Raw genomic sequence first — 17,486 nt, forward strand, 5'->3', positions numbered from 1 at the left:
AGATTACTATCTCCCATGCCAGGAGTGGAACTCCCAGGCAGAATGAGTCAATGAAAGTCACAGCCCTGGAGCTAAATTGGACCTTGGAAATAGGGGGCCCCACCACTGGAGAGCCCTGACACTGCTTGTCCTGCTGCAGGAAAAGCTCTTAGAGCAGACTTTCAGTTTCCCCCCTGCTGAGGGCCTGGCAAAAGTCTGAAATGGTTTGAGAAATACATCTCGTTTTTTAGTCTTCTAACTCCTTGGCTCCTGAATCTCTTGCACATCTCCTGGATTCTTTGCCCCACCAGATTCGAGGCTGGGCAGGTTTATGGGAGTGGAGTTAGGGGTGGCAGGGAGGGTCCTGCTTTTCCAGTAATTTTGCAGCTCTTTATCTTTGTTGGGTACAGATTTTTGCCCTCTGTAGGGATTTGCAAGGCAGGCCTCTCTGGGTTGGGCCAAAAGATGCTAGATGAATTACATAGCATCAGCAGCCACCCCTCCTTGCATTAGATGCCCTTAGGGAGCTTTTTGGCCGAGGTGTACTCAGCACTGTGCTTGAACTTGGCTGTTCATTCCTGGTTTTTTTTCTTGTGTTTGTCTTTCCCCTCAGTGTTGTCATCTGGTTGGGAGATTTGAACTATAGACTCTGCATGCCTGATGCCAATGAAGTGAAAACGCTTATTAACAGGAATGAACTTCAGAAACTCTTGAAACTGGACCAGGTGAGTAAATGACCCTCATTTCCATTCTCAAGCCATTCTCTGAGATCAATTTTGGGGTATGAAGGAGAAGAGAGTGACTAATGAGGGAGAAGCCTGGTGGCTTTCTAAGCTGGGAAAGTGAGTGGAAGGCCTGTTCTGGGAGCCCTGGATTTGGGAAGAGTGTGTATAATCTTGTGAAAACAGCCAGTTGTTCAGCACATATGGATTGTGGCCCCACTCAGGCTCTATGCCACTGCATTGGATGCTGGGGAATGGGTTGCATTAAGGATTAGATAACATCTCTTATCTCAAGGAGTTTCTATTCTAATAGAGCAGCCAAAATGGACATACTGTACAGTAGAAATTAGATAAGTGATGGGCCTGGAGGATGGGGTGGGCTGATTGGGAAAAGCTTCCTGGAAGCCCAGATTTAAAGGAGGGGGAGAGGTGTGGTTGGATTGTGGGAGGAGGCAGGACTCTTCCATGATGGTTTAGCAGGCTCAGAAAATGGGAGGGAGGAACCAAGTGTGCTGATCGGTGGGGATACAGAAGAAGCGTTTGCCTCAGCCAGATGGTGGAGGTTGATGTGCTGTGGGGAATGAGAGCAGGCTAGTGAAGGGTGGGAAGACTTCGAAACTGATTCTGAAATTTTTCTGTAAAACTCAGTTTTGGGGAAGCTTGACATTTATTCTTTTTTTCAGTGGCAATGAATTTGTCTTCGAGTCTCAAATGTGACTTGAGCATTTCTCAGTGAGATAACCTTTGTTAAAAAGTGCTTAACGGTGCCTGGCACAAAGTGGATACTATATAGATGCTTTTTTAACCCCTTTTCCCTTAGAGAGGAGGCACACAGTTGGAATTTCCCAGTGTGGTATTGTGGGAAGGGACGAGCCTAGGAGTCAGGAGACCTGACTTCAGAACCAAGCTTGGCCCCAGCTTGATGGGAAACTTTGAGCATGTCACTTAATTCAATTCAACGAATGTTTATGAGGGACTCAATCTGTGCTAGGCGCCAGGGATCCCAAACCAAAAACCAGTCCCTGTCCTCAAGGCACTTCCATTTTATGGGGTGGGCTACCATGTAAGGAGATAACTTGAGGAGGGAGAGAGCAAGGCAGCTGAGTCTTATCAGAAGTGAACTAAGAGTTCTAAGAGGTGAGGAACTAGTTCGTTCCAGGCATGGGGAACAGACTGCAGAGGCAGAAAGGCAAGAGATGAAGTACCAAGTTTAGGGAAAAGGAAGCAGGCTAGTTTGACTGAAAGCCAGAATATGTGGGAAAGAATCCTGGAAAGGGAGACTGGAGCCACATTGTAAAGGACCACTTGAGGAATGAATGCCAGTGTAAGGATCCTAGAGGGAATAGTGAGCCATTGAAGTTTCCTGCGCAGGGGTGTAACATAGGGAAACCTTTACTTTAGGCAAATTATCTTGGCAGTTGTGTGGAGATTGGCCTGGAAAGGGGAGAGAGAACAGCTTGAATGCTGTTGTAATAGTCCAGAAGTGATAAAGACCCCCCCCCTCCAATTAAGGTGGTGGCTATGAATATTGAAAAAAGGGACAGGTGTTTCAGAGAAAAGATTTGGCAGCTGATTTGATAAGAGGGTAAGAGACAGAACAAAGTCAAGGACTATACTGAAGCCGTGAACCTGGTGACTGGGAGAATGGTAGTGCCCTCAACAGAAATGAGGGTGTTTGGAGAAGGGATGGGCTTTAAGGGCGAAGATCACGACATGTCCATTTTGGACATGTTGCTTTTGAGGTACCACTGATGTGACACCCAAGGGAGACAGTGTACAAACGCCTGTGTACAAACAAGCTCCCTGGAGCTTAAATTAGGGATAATAAACAGCAGGGAAGGTGCAGTTAACAGGGATGGGGAAAGGCTTCATGCAGATGGTGAGACTTTGGCTGAGAGCTGGAGGAATCGAGGAAAGACAGGACATTTGCGGGAGAGCAGGTAGGCTTCTTGAATAACCAGGAAACCAGGTTGAAGAGATGAGGGAGGGAGAGTATGTCAGGCATGGGAGACAGCCAATGAAAAGGTATGGAGTCAGGAGATGTCTTGTCTAGGAGGTGAACTTGTCTTGTTGGAGGAATAGCAAAGGAGGCCAGTGTCACTGCCTCATAGAATATACAGAGGGGAATGGGATATAAGGAGGCTGCAGAGGTAGGAAGAGGCCAAGCTAGGAAGGAATTGAAAAGGCAGAAGATTTTATCTGAAGGTTTAATAAATTGAGGTTGGAGGGTAACATGGTCAGACTTGTGCTTTAGGAAGATCACTTTTGGCAGCTAAGTGGACGATGGGCTAGAGTAGGGAGGGACACTCACCAGAAAGTGATGGAAATAGTGCAGGAGCAAGGTGATGGGGGCCTGGCCCAGAGTGGTAGCAATGTCAGAGGAGAGAAGGTATGGGACTTGGGAAGGTAGGATTTGGCACCAGATAGGATGTGAGAGGTCCAAGGAGAAATGAGAGTCAAAGATGGCACCTAGGGTCATCAACTTGGGTGATTTGGAAGATGGAAGTTAGGAAGAGGGGGAGGGTTTTGGGGAAAAGATGAGTGCAGTTTTAGACACGTTGAGATTACTCATGGAACAGCCAGTGAGAGATGGCCAATAGGCAGTTGGAGGTGAAAGACTGGAAGTCAGGAAAGAGGTTAGGGCTGCATAAATAAATCTGAATCATTTGCATAGAGATGATAATTGGATCCGTGGGAACTCATGAGACTCTGAGTGAGAAAGGTTTAAAGGGAGAAGAGAAGCAGGCCAAAGACAGACCTTTGGGGCACCCACAAGCTGAAGATCTAATAAAGGAGACTGAGAAGGAGTAGTCAGACAGGTAGGAGGAGAACTAGGAAAAAGCAGTGTCACAAAAGCTAGAGAGAAGAGAGTATTCAGAAAAGGATGGTCAACCTTGTCGGAAGCCAGGCCGAGAGGTCAAGAAAGATGAGAACTGAAAAAAGCCCCATTCCATTTGGCAATTAAAAGATCATCAGTGACTTTGGGGAGGGCAGTTTCAGTTGAATGATGAGGCAAGAAGCCAGACCACAGAATGTTTAGAAGAGAATGAGAAAAGAGGAAGTAGAGACATGAAAGTTGTAAGATGGAGGATGCTAGCTCATAGCAATGGGCAGATCACATGAGGGGAGACTAGGTGTGTTTGTTGGCAGGAGGATAGTAGCTAGAAGGCCAGGGGAGATTGAGGATAAGTGATAGAGTGAGGATGATAAGGTGTAAAGGAGAAGTTGAGGGAAGACTTCTGAGTGATATGAGATGACAAGGAGAGAAGAGGAACTGTCAGTGAATGGCATCGTTTTTTCACTGAAGTAGGAGGTGGGTTTCTCAGCTTAGAGGCACATAGTAAAAACTTAATAAATACTTGGCAATTATTGAATAAACTTAAGAGGGTTGGAGGGAAAGCTATAAAATGAGGGAATTGGGCTACATTATCTCTTAAGTCCCTTGTAGGCTCCAGCATTCTCTGATTCTCTGAATCCCTGTCCTTAAAAGTACATAGACTTCTCTTGTCAACTTCTACCTTCACATTCGTGTTATGGTTAATTCTAGGACTGATATGTCCCTCCCTTTCTTTTCTTTCTCTCTTCTACTGCGTAGTTCATCTTTTAGCCATTTTGCTCTCCTAGGCAAAGAGAGTAAAGTTCAAACTAATCAATTTCGCTACTTGTGTATCACCATGGTAAAAATAATTGATTGAGGAGGAGCTTGAAATTCAACCCCATCCCTAGAGGGTAAAGATGATTGGTAGAAGCCAAGAGGTTTAATTTTTCCATTTTATCCTTGACCCCCATTAGCTCAGAGAGATGGCTGGATGCTACTAATGAGCCTCTTGCCTGGAATGAGATGGGAGCTGTTGATTCGAAAGATGGAAAACCAATTGTAATTGTCTTTGTTTCAGAGAGCTTTGGGGTCTGTGGAAATGGGTACTTAAAAACTAGGAGAGGATAATGATTAACTTGGTGATAGTGTACACTAAGATGATGTTTCTTTCCATCTCTAGCTAAATATTCAACGTTCTCACAAGAAAGCATTTGCTGACTTTATAGAAGGTGAAATTCGGTTTATGCCCACCTACAAGTTTGACCCGAAAACAGACAGATGGGATTCCAGGTAAAGCAGGAGCCACCTCCTGAAGTAATTTAAGGCCTGATGACATGTGACTTTGAAACACGCTAAATCCCTCCCTAGAGTGCCAGTGATGAAAAGAATATAACATGATATCTGAGCAGAATTGGGTTTTTAAGGACTGGTGTTAGATAATAGATATCCTCAAGAGCAGAAGTAAAGAAGAAACCATTATTTCTGTTAGTGACATCAGGAAAGCTGAATCCATGCCTCCAGACCCTGCTTAGGCCCTTCTCATATTTTAATACCACCAAAGATGTTGTTAGGTTTGTTGCCTTCTTATTTATCCACTACCACCAACACCACTCTTTCTGCTGCCCTTCTGGATTCTTCTTCAACTGCTTCTCTGATAGAGAATCACAGTTCTGAGGGTTGGGGGGTAGGGTGATATCAGAGTGGGGAAGGAGTGATAGCTGTGAGAATCCCAGAAGAGTGAAGGGGAGAGGCATTCGGGTGATCAAAGCACAAGGGAAGCCGTCCTTAGGAGGCTGTGATCTTTTAATCCCTGCCCTTCAGGAGTCTGGGTCCTCTCTAGGCAAGTTCCTGCCACCTTTTTGTCTTCTTCCTTCTAAGCCTTTGTTGCTCACCATCTCCTATCTGGCTGAACCCAAAATTCTCAGGTAGAAGTGATGGGCCAAGCACCCAGGTATGCTTGGCTTCCGTAAGTGGGGATTGGTGCCGTGATTCTGCAACTAAACCAATACCCCTGAGGTAATTTTGACAGATCTTGTCTTTGTACTTTGTTGTTTCTGTACACATGGTCTGTAGCCATCTTCTGCATCCTGGGCAAAGGTTTCCCTTTCTTCTCAGGAAATGATGAATTGAGTCTCTTCCTAATGTGCAGGCAAAGTTAAATGTTCTTATGTTTGTTTGTCAGCTCTAAATTTGTATTCAGTTATGAGAAGGTAGAAGTCATAACTTCACAAAAACTTATTTCTCAGTTTTATATCCCAAATTTGGAGACACTGAGCCCAAAGTTAAGGGACAAGTACATCCTTGTTACTAAGAATGGTGTGTTTCCCAGGCTTCCCATTCTAGGGAAACAGGGGTTTGTGGGGATGCCAGAGGGGATGCCAGGCCAGGCTGGCTAGACCAGCGGGCTCACTGGGTGTTGATATGCTCATTCTTTTATTTGCAGTGGGAAATGTCGTACTCCAGCATGGTGTGACCGAATCCTTTGGAGAGGGACTAACGTTAATCAGGAGCGCTACGGGAGTCACATGGAGCTTAAAACCAGTGACCACAAACCCGTCAGTTCTCTCTTCCTCATTGGGGTAAGTGCACATTTGGTCTTTTTTTTTTCACCAAACATTTATGAAGTGTCTCCCTCCTAGAGCATTAATCAAGATCAGAAGTAATTTACTCAAATACAAGTGGGGCTCCCAGTCAAGGAATCAATTTCAGAATTATGGACTAAGGAGTAGATGTGCCATCCATGTTGACAGGAGATACATTTCATAGTGGTATGAATGTTCTCCTAACCTGGACCTCATAAATGTTGTCTAGGCCCCCTGGGAAGCAGCGTGGTATGGTGTGGTAGAAGGAGAGTGGTAGATTTTTAGTCAGAGGTCTAGGGATCAAATCTTACTTCTCCACTAAGCTGTTTGACCTTGAGAAAAATCATTACCCATCTCTGGGCCTCAGTTTCTTGTTCTGTAAAATGCTAAGGGTTGATCTAGGTCAGGGACTCTTAACTTAGGGTCTTTGAAGTTGTTTTCTTTAAGATTTTGATCAACATATTTCAACAGAATTGGTTTCCTTTGTAATCATGTGTATTTTGTTTCATACACTGACAAACATGATTCTGAGAAAGGGGTCCATGGGTCTTACAAGAATGACCAAGGGGTCCAGGACACTAAACATTAAAGATTAAGAACCTCTGAATTTGATGAGCTCAAGGGTCCAGGGTCCCTTTTAGCTCGAAGTCTTATGACCTTGTGACTTCAGTGAAATAGGGTTCTTATTTTCCCTCATCCTCCAACAGTAGTCTCAGTCTTTTGCAGTTCCTATTCAGAAAGAGTTACAAGTTTTCAAAGGCCTGTGAGCAACTCTCACATTTTAACACCTACAGAGGACACGGAACATGCCAGCTAGCCTCTGGATCATTTCAGACAGCGAAGACCCTCCCAAAGATCCGGGTCTAGTCTGGGACAAAGCCCCATTGGGATACCCAGCTTGGTCCTAGTGCAGGACCCCAGCTGGATAGGTCACACAGAAATAAGGAGATAATATTTCTACCTTCTGTATAGTGCTTTGCATTTTATGAGGTACTTTCACATATATTATTATCCTATTTGATTTTCACATCTCTATGAGGTAGGCAGGACAGATATAAGTAAATGAGGAAACTTGAGGCCCAAGGAGGTTAAGTGCTTTGTCCAAGGTTATGTGACCACTCTGTGGTTAAGCTAGGGCTCAAACTCAGGTCTTCTGATTCCTAATCCAGAGGCCTTTTTACTACACAGTGGTGGTGTTATCATGTGCAAGCCATGTTGGGCTCAATCCTAGAGGAAAATATGCAAAGAAATATAGCTAGACAAAGGTCTTGCACCCTGCCGCCTTCTTTGCAGGCTGCTTTGGTACTGGGCTAGGTTCAGGAATGTGACTTGCAGACATGCAAGTGAGAGGGGTCCTGTACCGAACCAAGTTTACAGAATGAACCTTGGGTGGACCTGTGCCTAGCCCTGGCCAGAATCGGAATTTGGAATGTTGTAGGGTGACATCTCCAAGGAGGAAAATGCTGGCCCTCCGCATTCTGACTTACAAAGTATGGCACCTTGAGTGCATAGCATGTGGCCAAGTGACTGCCTTCAAGTTAGCTCAGGGTTCAGGACATTCTACTGTTGCCTCTTGATATGCAGAAAATAATGGTGGACAGACAGCACGCAAGAATCATTGTTCTATTTTGTATTGTTTTAAGGTTCCCCAACCTTTCCAAGTAAAAAGCACTTTGGGAGGAAGGGGAAGTTGGTTTCTTTCTTAGATGAGAAAACTATAAAAGACTCAAATCATCAGCTTTTCAAATTAAAAACAATTATAAAACTTAAAAATATTTTTTGGTCTCTACTTTTGGCTGGTAAGAATGGGAAAGGGGCCATCCCAGGCCGAGGAAGACAGAGGAAAAAGGCATCAAAGAGAAGGGAGGAGCACTGAGGGGGTCAACATATCTCACCTGCCCAGCCCAGGGCCTCTCCCCTGCTTCCTGCTTGCTCTTTTTATCTCTTGGCCTACCTTCAATACCATGATCATCAACTCCCGCTGAGAAGCTGGTCTAGAGTAACTGCTATTTCACCCTTCTAGCACTTTAAGGTTTAAGTACTTTGCTCACAACAGTCCAGGGAGATAATTATTATGTACAAGTGTTATTCCCATTTCACAGAGGAGGAAACTGAGGCTTGAGAGATTGATTGATTTCCTCAGCTATTAAGTGTTAGAGCTAGAAATCAGAGCTAGATCTCCTGATTGCAACCTTGATCTTCTGAAGACAAAGCCTTGGGCACGTTCATTCTCATGTTCTCCCAAAGGTGTCCCTTGGTGCCCTTGTTAGAGACAGAGCACTGGGCTGGAAGAGAGTTCATCTGACCCTATGTGGTGTTCATGTCCTTGCATAATATTCTGTAGCCATCTTCTACCCCTTGGTCTTTTTAAAGCATCTCATTACTGTGTTCTAAGTTTGTCCTCATATCAAATTTCTCACCTGTCAAACCTTGCAAACTTCACTTTGTTAACTGGCCAGTTTTTGAAAAGTACCTTTTCCCCCTACAACAGGCTCTTTGAATTTCCCAGTCAGTCATCCTGGGGAGGGGGGCATGGTTTGTTTTGGGGGGAGGAAGGTTGTTTTTTAATATCTCATACTTTTGATAGAAATGTGGTGCTTTAAAATGAACTCTAGACCTCTTGTATTGACTTTGAAAATTCCACCCTAATATTTTACTTTCCTAACTAACACCTACCTGTATTTTGTCATATTTTCCTTTTCTAAAATGGAATTAGTGAGGAAATTCTTTGATTTTTTTTTTTCTCCCCTACCTGGATGTTGAATTTAATAGTGCTCTGATCCCTCATACCACAGAGCTCTACCAAAGGAGGAAAAGGTTCGCCTTTCACAAAGTCACATCTCCATCTGAAAAGCTGTTAGACTGTTAGTGCAGAAGACTTTCAAGACAATGCATCTTCATGGCTGTAGAAATGTATGGCTGTTTGCAGAGGGAAGATAGGATGCCCAAGAGATAATTAGTAGTCACAAACTTGTTGCAGGCCAGAGAAAATTAACCCAAGGGTTGAAGGTTTCCCACCCCATCTTCGAAGCAGTTCCTGTTCATTAGGAAGAATTCCAAGTAGCACTTAGGGGTCCTCATTTCAGTTTTCTACTGTACCATGCTGCCTCTCTCTTAGTATTATCACTCATTATTGGTATTATTGTACATGTTGGACCAGTTGTTACCATTCTGGCTTATTCAAGAACTCACTTTTGTCACGTCATATTTCTTTTACTGAAAAATGTAGCAAATGTAGCAAAAATGTAGTCCTGAGTAGTTGATTATTATCCATTTTCTCCATCATTTGAAGTTTTAATTCACAAGAAGGTAGCCAGGTAACTGCCAGCCACCATGTTTATCTTAAAGTGTGCATCTGTAGGGCTCAGTATCATCCAGGCATTTACCTTAACGATCATTTCAGGATTGTTTGAAGACTTGGAGGCAGTGTGGTTTAGGAGGAGGACTACATATGAAACTGAAAAGTGGCCTGTTTTCTTTCAGGTGAAGGTTGTGGATGACAGAAGATACAGGAAGGTATTTGAGGACAGTGTTCGCATCATGGATAGAATGGAAAATGATTTTCTTCCTTCATTAGAACTCAGCAAGAGAGAAGTGAGTTGGATCGTGTGGCTTCTTTGCATGTTGTATATATTGGCTAGCCCAGAGGAAACTGGGATTACTTCCCTTTCAATGACTCTGGGGATTTCTCCTCCTTAACACTCTAAGTAGAAACCCAGAAGCTGGATTGGGCATAGGGCCACTAGCAGTAGGTGACCCTGTTGAGACTCAGGCTGTTAAGACACCAAGAGTGGTAGCCTGGAGAGACAGCAGTGACAAAAACCATCCAGTTAGTTATGCTAGCCAACATGCATACCATCCCCCTTATTCCGTGCCCCTACACCCCCAGTCTCCAGCCTTTAGATAGTCAATTATAGGGTGAACACCAGCTAACAGTGAGCCATGTAGCAGAAGTAGCATGTGGGAGGGCATGGTCCGGGCTGAGTTATGGAGTCCAACTGCTAGCAACATATTTAGCAAAGACCAGCCCTCTTGCCTATTACCTAGAACCTCTCTAAAGCCGCTGGCCCAACTGCATTTCCCCTGCGGATGACATCAATTATTTATGCCTTTTTCTCATTCCCTAGTTTATATTTGAGAAGGTGAAATTCCGCCAACTTCAGAAGCAGAAGTTCCAGGTCACCAACAACGGCCAAGTGCCATGTCATTTTTCCTTCATCCCTAAGCTAAGTGACAGCCAGTACTGCAAGCCCTGGCTTCGGGCAGAGCCCTCTGAGGGTTACTTAGAACCAAGTGAGTTCCTTCCTTTATCTTTGGCACACATAGCACTCATTGTCTCCTCAAGACTGCCGGGCATTTCTTTCTCTTGTCTTTTCTAGCTGTGGCTCTTACTTCACTTTCCTTGTGTTCACAATGGCTGTGCTTTGTGTTTCTAACCTCCCTCTTATTGCTTTTCCTTTTAATTTTATTTACATTGCTATCACTTCCTTGCACATCCATATATGGCCCTCTATCCTACTCTAAAAATAGAACCTTTCTTTGTAACAGAGAAGGACAGTTAAGCTAAACAAAGCAACACATTGACCATGTCTGATAGCATATGCCTTATCCTGTGCCCATAATCCACCACCTCTCTTCTGAGTGAAGAGAAGGTATGTTTCATCATCAGGCCTTCAATGCCAAGAATTGATCATTATAGTGACATGAACATTCTGATGTCAACATTGGTCTGATTGGTCTTTTAAAGGTGTTTTCCTTTACATTATTGTGATCGCTGTATATTTTCTCCTGGTTCTTCTTAGTTGAGCAAATCCTTTCTTGTTTCTCTGTGTTTTGCATATTCATAATTTCGTAGAGCACAATAATGTGCCATTATGTTCCTATACCACAGTTTCTTCAACTATTTCCCAGTCAACGGATGCCTCCTTTGTTTCCAGTGTTTTTGTTACCACAAAAATGTCCTTCTATGAATATTTTGATTTTAGGACCTTTCTCAATTTCTCTTTGATCTTGGAATACATATACCCAGTAGCAATATCAAAAAGTTTGAACAGTTGAGCCACTTTTATAACATGGTTCCCAGTGGCATTTGCCAAGACAGTTCCCAATCATTTTCCTAGAGCAAGTGGATTGGTTCCAAGGTCCACACTCAGGGTATTCATGTACCTCCGTTTCCACAATCCCACGCTACATTTTTTCTGCCCTTTATTATCTCTGCCAATTGGCTGGGTTGGTCTTATTAGTGATGTGGAGTATTTTGTTCGTATAGGTGTTAATAGTTCATATCTCTTCTTTTGAAGAATTATCTTTTGGGGATTCTCATTGTTTTTCCACTGGAAGCTTGCATAGCCAAGTTTTGTCTACTTCATTTTAGGTGAGACAGTCGACATTTCCTTGGATGTCTATGTCAGTAAAGACTCAGTGACAATTCTGAATTCAGGAGAAGATAAGATTGAAGATATTCTTGTCCTTCACTTGGACCGAGGCAAAGATTACTTCCTGACCATCAGTGGAAGTTACCTCCCAAGCTGCTTTGGCACATCCTTGGAAGCTTTGTGCCGCATGAAAAGACCGATTCGAGAAGTTCCTGTTACCAAACTCATTGACCTGGTAAGAAACATTCCTAAAAGAGGAGCATTTACCATACTTTATGTCTCACCTCCCTGTGTCTGTCATCTTGCATTGATCTTTGACATTGTCTGGTTTTGTTCCCTTCCAGCCTTGGGTTAGTAACAGAACCTATTACTCTAGGGTGACTTCAATGCTAGTAGACTAGAAGGAAACACACTTGTAATGTGTAGCTGGTGCTGGGCTGGTACACGATTTGAGAATACTAACTCCAGTGAATGAAATATAAGCCTTCCCTTTCCAGAGAAAGCACTTCCTCATGTGTTATCTTGAGTAGTCTCCCAACAGCCTTGTAGGATAGGTATTCATTCACAGCCTAACTGTGCAGAAATCTATGCAGGTGAGGATGCTGTGGCACAGACACAGTAATTTGGTTAACATCTCCTGGCAAGTCCATGTTAGAACCAGGACTAGAAACGAGGTCTTCCTAACTCCAAGTTTGCTGTCATTTACCGTCTCTGTAATGAACCCAGGTGGTTGTCTGGAGGAGGGACCACTGTGTATGTGGCCTGCTTAAAAGAGAGTTATTTTATGTTTCTCCAGCCAAACCATGATGAATCTAATTACAAAAGTGATACTTATCCTAAATAATAGAAAATTGATAAGGAACTTTTATCCTCTATGTAAATGGTGTTGGGTTTTTCTACATACCTCTTCTGGTTCTAAAAGGGAACTCTTAGTCTTGACCCAGAGTAAATAAGGTGAAATGATGACCAAATGTGACATTAACATTCAGGCTTAACCGTTTGGCCCAGATGTAGCAAATGACTGGCTTGGCCAAAGGAGGGGTAAAGTGGTGGAGGGCAACAGTGGGCAGCTGACTTGTCTGTGGGTAGTCTGTGGATAGTCTCTTCTGTTGCCATAGTATTGTTTCAGCTGTGACTCAAATAGATTAAAACCCTTCAGTCCGATCCCTATTCTTCCTTGGAATTTATTTCCCTAGAGCCTTCTTACTGCTGCAACAGGGTTCTTTAATCCTGTTTGAAAGGGAATGATTTCATTCAGCACATTAGAGTCCAACATTTCTGATTATTTCTCTTGATACCTGTTTTCTTCCATTTCAATATCACAGTCTTTCACATTTAATACTTCACCATTTAAAATGCCAATGATACCATTTGACAAAGATGCGTTCCCAACTTTATTTTCGATTGGTAAAAGCTGAGAAACCACTTCACGCTGGTGTATTCCTCTATTGGCACTAATTCTCCCCTGAAGCTCAGCCACCACAAAGAGGCCATTGCTATTACCAAGTAGTAAACTTCCACTGAGTCCTAGAGTTAAGCCAGCATATGTAAGGAACTAATACTGGATTTGCTGGCTCTTCAGAGACGCCTCTTCCATCCTGATTGATCTTCATCCCTTGTTCACAAGGGAAAGGGTGAGCTGAAGCATATTCTACTTAAATGATCTTCCAGTCCTAAGAAAGAGCATTCTTTTAAATAGAGTTCTGGTGAAAATCTATGTTTAGTTATAGCCTGCATTCTGCTCCTCATTCTCCTTACAGAGTCTGGGTTTTGGTATCCTCATTCACTTGACAGCTCGTAATATTCCAACATTCTTCAGTTCCTGCATTCTCCCTTAGCAGGGGCCATGTTTCAGTGCTAAGTGATTCGAATTAATGTTTGGCAGCAAAGAGCAATTCTAAGATTACTTGTGAGCTCTCTTTAATACTCCCATTCCCATCCTGTTGGTTGACTTGATTATGACCTTCTGAAACATTTTCCTCTAAGTCTTAATATTTTTCATGTTCCCAGTCACAAGAAGGTGGCTAAATATTATGAGATAGTAATATCAAAAGTTAGCATACTGTGCTGTATTATTCACTTTAATATGTGAATACAAAAAAAAAAGTAAAGCTCTTTTTGCCACAGATCTAGAGTCCCTGTTTTCTGATCACAGCCCCTGCTGTTCCCTGTCCCCCTGTTCTTAATCACCTTTCATGGTGCTTGTGACTTAGGCCATTGTATGTAGCTTGCTTTGTACATATTTATTTGCATGTTGTCTCTCCCATTAGATTGGCAGCTCTATAGGGTCAGGGACTGTCTTTTGCCCTTTTTGTATCCCCAGTACTTAGCACGGTGCCTGGCATATAGCAAACACTTAAGAAATAAATGTTGATTGATTAGGCCATGCCTAGGAAGGCCAAGGTTAGAAGAGACAGATGAGTGAAGTTGTCTTCTAATTTTTTTTTAGACAAAAACAATCTATTTCTTTTAACATTTATGGAAGACAGCAGAAGATCCTCTTCCTCCTCAGACATTCATTTCGTACACCCAGGATACATGATGTCTGGGGTCCATGTTGGGCAGCAGGAAATTTATGTAGAAGTGCCTCTGGTTTAGTCAGGTGATGCTGATACACGGGTGGTGAGGTCTGCATTATGATCAAAGTCTGATCTGGGGTTAGTATCGAGGTGATTTCCCCTAATCCTAACACCAGCCACATTCCCTGAATTATATCGAACATATTGGGTACTTTGTCATCCTGCTCTAGCAAATCTACGTTTCACAAAGTCAGTGGCAGGAAATTCTACAGCTTGGGGTTAATAATAGACTTTTAAAATTTCTTTGAGGGTTTGAACTTGATTGATTACTGAGCTAATTCCAAAATCATGCAATTTGGGATTATAGATGTGGCACTTAAATAGATTGTATATATGACATTAGGAAGAAATAAGGTAAGTTCAGTACAGAGGAGAAAGTGATTCTGGGCCGAGTGGGAAAGAGTTTTGAAGGAACCTAATTTTGAATCAAATCCACTGACTTGAAGAGTAGAAATTACTCACTATAGGAGAGGTTCTTCTAATAGAGGCAGGGGAACAGTTTGAATTAAGAAGTGAAAACTGCAAAGGAAGTCCCCATGTTTGTGTAATTGGAGTGGATAGCGAAGGTGAGAGGATGCAGTCACTCATGGGTCTCTTTATATAGGAGAGGGGTGGGATGTGGCAGTGCCCTGAAGTTCACTAGCAGGAATTAGCCTTTGATCCATGAGGCACCTGGAAGACTTTGGAGGGTATATAACATGGTCAGCTTGTATGCCTAAAGCATGGAGAACTGTCTCTCCCCCCACCCTCTGTTGGACCACAAGCTCCACGAGAGCAGGAACTGGGGTGGATTGTTTTTGTTTGGCATCAATTTGTAATGCCGGCACTTAGCACAGTGCCTGACAAATAGCATGCATTTGATTGACTGACAAATGGAGGGAGGCTAGAAATGAGGGATTTCATGAGGAAAAGAGGGATAAGGACTAGATCTGTGGTTTCATTGATATAGAGAACTCCCAGATGAGGAAATTCCCTCTACCAGTGCGTGTTGCTTCTCTCAGGGTTGCCTAGAGCAGTGGGAAGTTAAGTGCTTTCCCTGAAGTCATATAACCAGTATATGTCAGAGATAGGACATAGAACCTAGGTCTCCCTGAGTCCAAGGGCAGTTCTCAACCCACTATCCCAGGCTGTTTCACGGGGAGATGTTATTATAAACTGGAAATGAGATGACTAGAACCTGATGGAAGGATTGGATTGGATTTGGCTCATTTGGATGACCCAAAGGCAAAAAAAAAAAAAAGGTTGAGGAATAGGGAGCCAAACCATTTTGGGGAGAGAGGAGCCCCTTAGGAAGGGAATAAGAATAAACAGGCATTTAGAGATGAGCTTGGCTCCAAGTCCCTTCAGGATCTGTTTGCTCTTTCTTTGACCAACCTGACCTCTCTTTTCTCACTTCATCTGTGGATAGTTAGAGAGCTTTGATTTCCAATAGCTTTTTTTGCTTTTGTATTTTGAACTCAGGTTCACATTGTTCAAGTGTGAGATTTCCTCCACGTGACTGTGATTTCATAGTTAGGCGTAGTGACATTGTAGCCATCCTGGGCAGCAGCTCTTTAATAGGCCACAAGCCACCGGCTGGGCAGCCCTGTGCTGGGGAGTGTCATTTCTGCTGTGTGGTGACCACTTGGGCCTTCCTTAACAAATCGGACCTACTCTTCCTTACGGTCCCCACAGTAGGCTGTTGATTGGTCACATAGTTGTTTCCCTTTGCAGGTTTGAGTCCAGTATTAAACTTCTCCCTACTTTCTCCTTGCCTCTTCCGAGACATGTGGGCTTTTAACAGAATAGCTGCCATCCTCACCCTCCCTCTTCCCCAAGAGACTCACTAAGTTCTATCCGTTCTCCATTCATTGATTGATATGACTTTTCCATATCAATCCTCTTCCTAGCCATCTTCCCTCCTAGTTCACTTCCTTGTAGCCCCAGGCCAAGACAAATAAGAAAAATGAAAAGCAGCAGGAGTACGTGTTTTATTCTAGGAATGGAACAGTTCTTGCCCTTTCTCTCATCCCCCTGTGATCATTCATTTCACACTTCCTTTGTGTACAGTTTGCCTCCCAACTGGTTTTCTTCCTTTCAACCTCTTCCTCTTTTTAATCCAGTCTACATCCCATCATTGGATTAATATTTCTAAAACACTGCTTTGATTATATCACCCTCTGGCTAAAAATGTTTCTGGGCTGCTGCCCATTGCCCACAGGATATAATTATATAGGCCCTCTGCATCATGGTTCCAACCTACATTTTCTGCCTAATCTCCCACTACTCCCCTACCTATACCCCAGTTTCCAGTGAAACTAGTCACAGGGGCCTCTGGATGTTGCCTTGTATGTCTCTGCCTCACCACCTTTGCTCATGGTCATGCTATCCTCCTGCTTAGAATGACCTGCCCACCCTGTCCCCTTTTTTCTCTCATAATTTTATCCTTCTTTCAAGACTCCACTCAGATACTGCCATCAACATTGAAATGCCCCCATGTGTTGAAAAGACTGGGTATGTTAGAGGACATCAATTCAAACCCCTACTGTACCACTTACCATCTATGTGATCTTGGACAAGTCATTTCCCCGCTCTTTATCTCAGTTTTCCCCTCTTTAAAATAAAATGACAGAGTTGGACTAGGTGACCTCCAAGATCTCTTCAGGTTCTAGAACTGTGATCCTGTTGTGACCTTGAACATATCACTTCCCCTGCCTCAGTTTCCTCTGATAAGGGATTAGTTGACGTCTGAGATCCCTTTCCTCTCATACCCAGGTAGCCAGGTCCCTTTCATCTCACCTCAGAAGTCTTATAGATGCTCATGTTGTCTTACCACTCAGTTGGCACTTACTGGTTAGTATCATTAGTCATCAATTCTAGAATGTGTTATGTATGTGTCTTAGCTGAGGTTCTTTTATCTCAGGGTACATCTCTTATATTTCTTTACAGCTCCCTAATGCAATAAGTACACATAGTAGTTGGTCAGTATTGATTGATTCGATCCATTGATGAAATTATTCTTGGGTACTGGTTGGACAGGTTTTGGTAGAGTGACCATTTGGTGTCTTCACACTTGTCATGGACTCATGAGAAACGGTCATACCTAATGGGTTTTCCTTTTGTTATGCCCAGTGGTTGGGTTCCCAAAGTAGCTCCCAAAAGCATATTTAATGATGTACCTGAAGGAAGTAGTACTAATGTTGTACTGGTAATGCTAGTACTGGTACTATAGAACCAACTGCCATGTCTGACAGCATCTTTATGAGGAAACTCATCTGGAATTCCAACTTGAGGTACTCAGAACCCACTTCCCCCACCAATTGAGCCAAAACAACCAAAACAATAAGACTCTCCCGACTCCAACCTAGGAATGGTAACTACAAGAGATCTGGGAGGAACCTTTGGCTTGTACAATATTCTCAATCTGGGCGAGTTCCCTATTACCCTCTTTC

At 43.2% G+C, this 17,486-nt stretch overlaps 1 protein-coding gene across 3 annotated transcripts in view; it reads left to right on the plus strand.

Moving 5' to 3' along the window:
* The window catches only part of OCRL (OCRL inositol polyphosphate-5-phosphatase), a 56,636-nt gene that overhangs the window by 28,916 nt on the left and 10,234 nt on the right, over positions 1-17,486 (plus strand). For all 3 annotated transcript variants that reach the window (XM_072626546.1, XM_072626548.1, XM_072626547.1), the window contains exons 13-18: positions 593-704; positions 4,700-4,809; positions 5,963-6,098; positions 9,585-9,695; positions 10,229-10,394; positions 11,476-11,711. In XM_072626546.1, the coding sequence (XP_072482647.1) occupies positions 593-704; positions 4,700-4,809; positions 5,963-6,098; positions 9,585-9,695; positions 10,229-10,394; positions 11,476-11,711 (871 nt within the window). The remainder of the gene's footprint in view (positions 1-592; positions 705-4,699; positions 4,810-5,962; positions 6,099-9,584; positions 9,696-10,228; positions 10,395-11,475; positions 11,712-17,486) is intronic.

The sequence above is a fragment of the Notamacropus eugenii genome, chromosome X (assembly GCF_028372415.1).
Source record: "Notamacropus eugenii isolate mMacEug1 chromosome X, mMacEug1.pri_v2, whole genome shotgun sequence".
Taxonomy (NCBI): Eukaryota; Metazoa; Chordata; class Mammalia; order Diprotodontia; family Macropodidae; genus Notamacropus; species Notamacropus eugenii.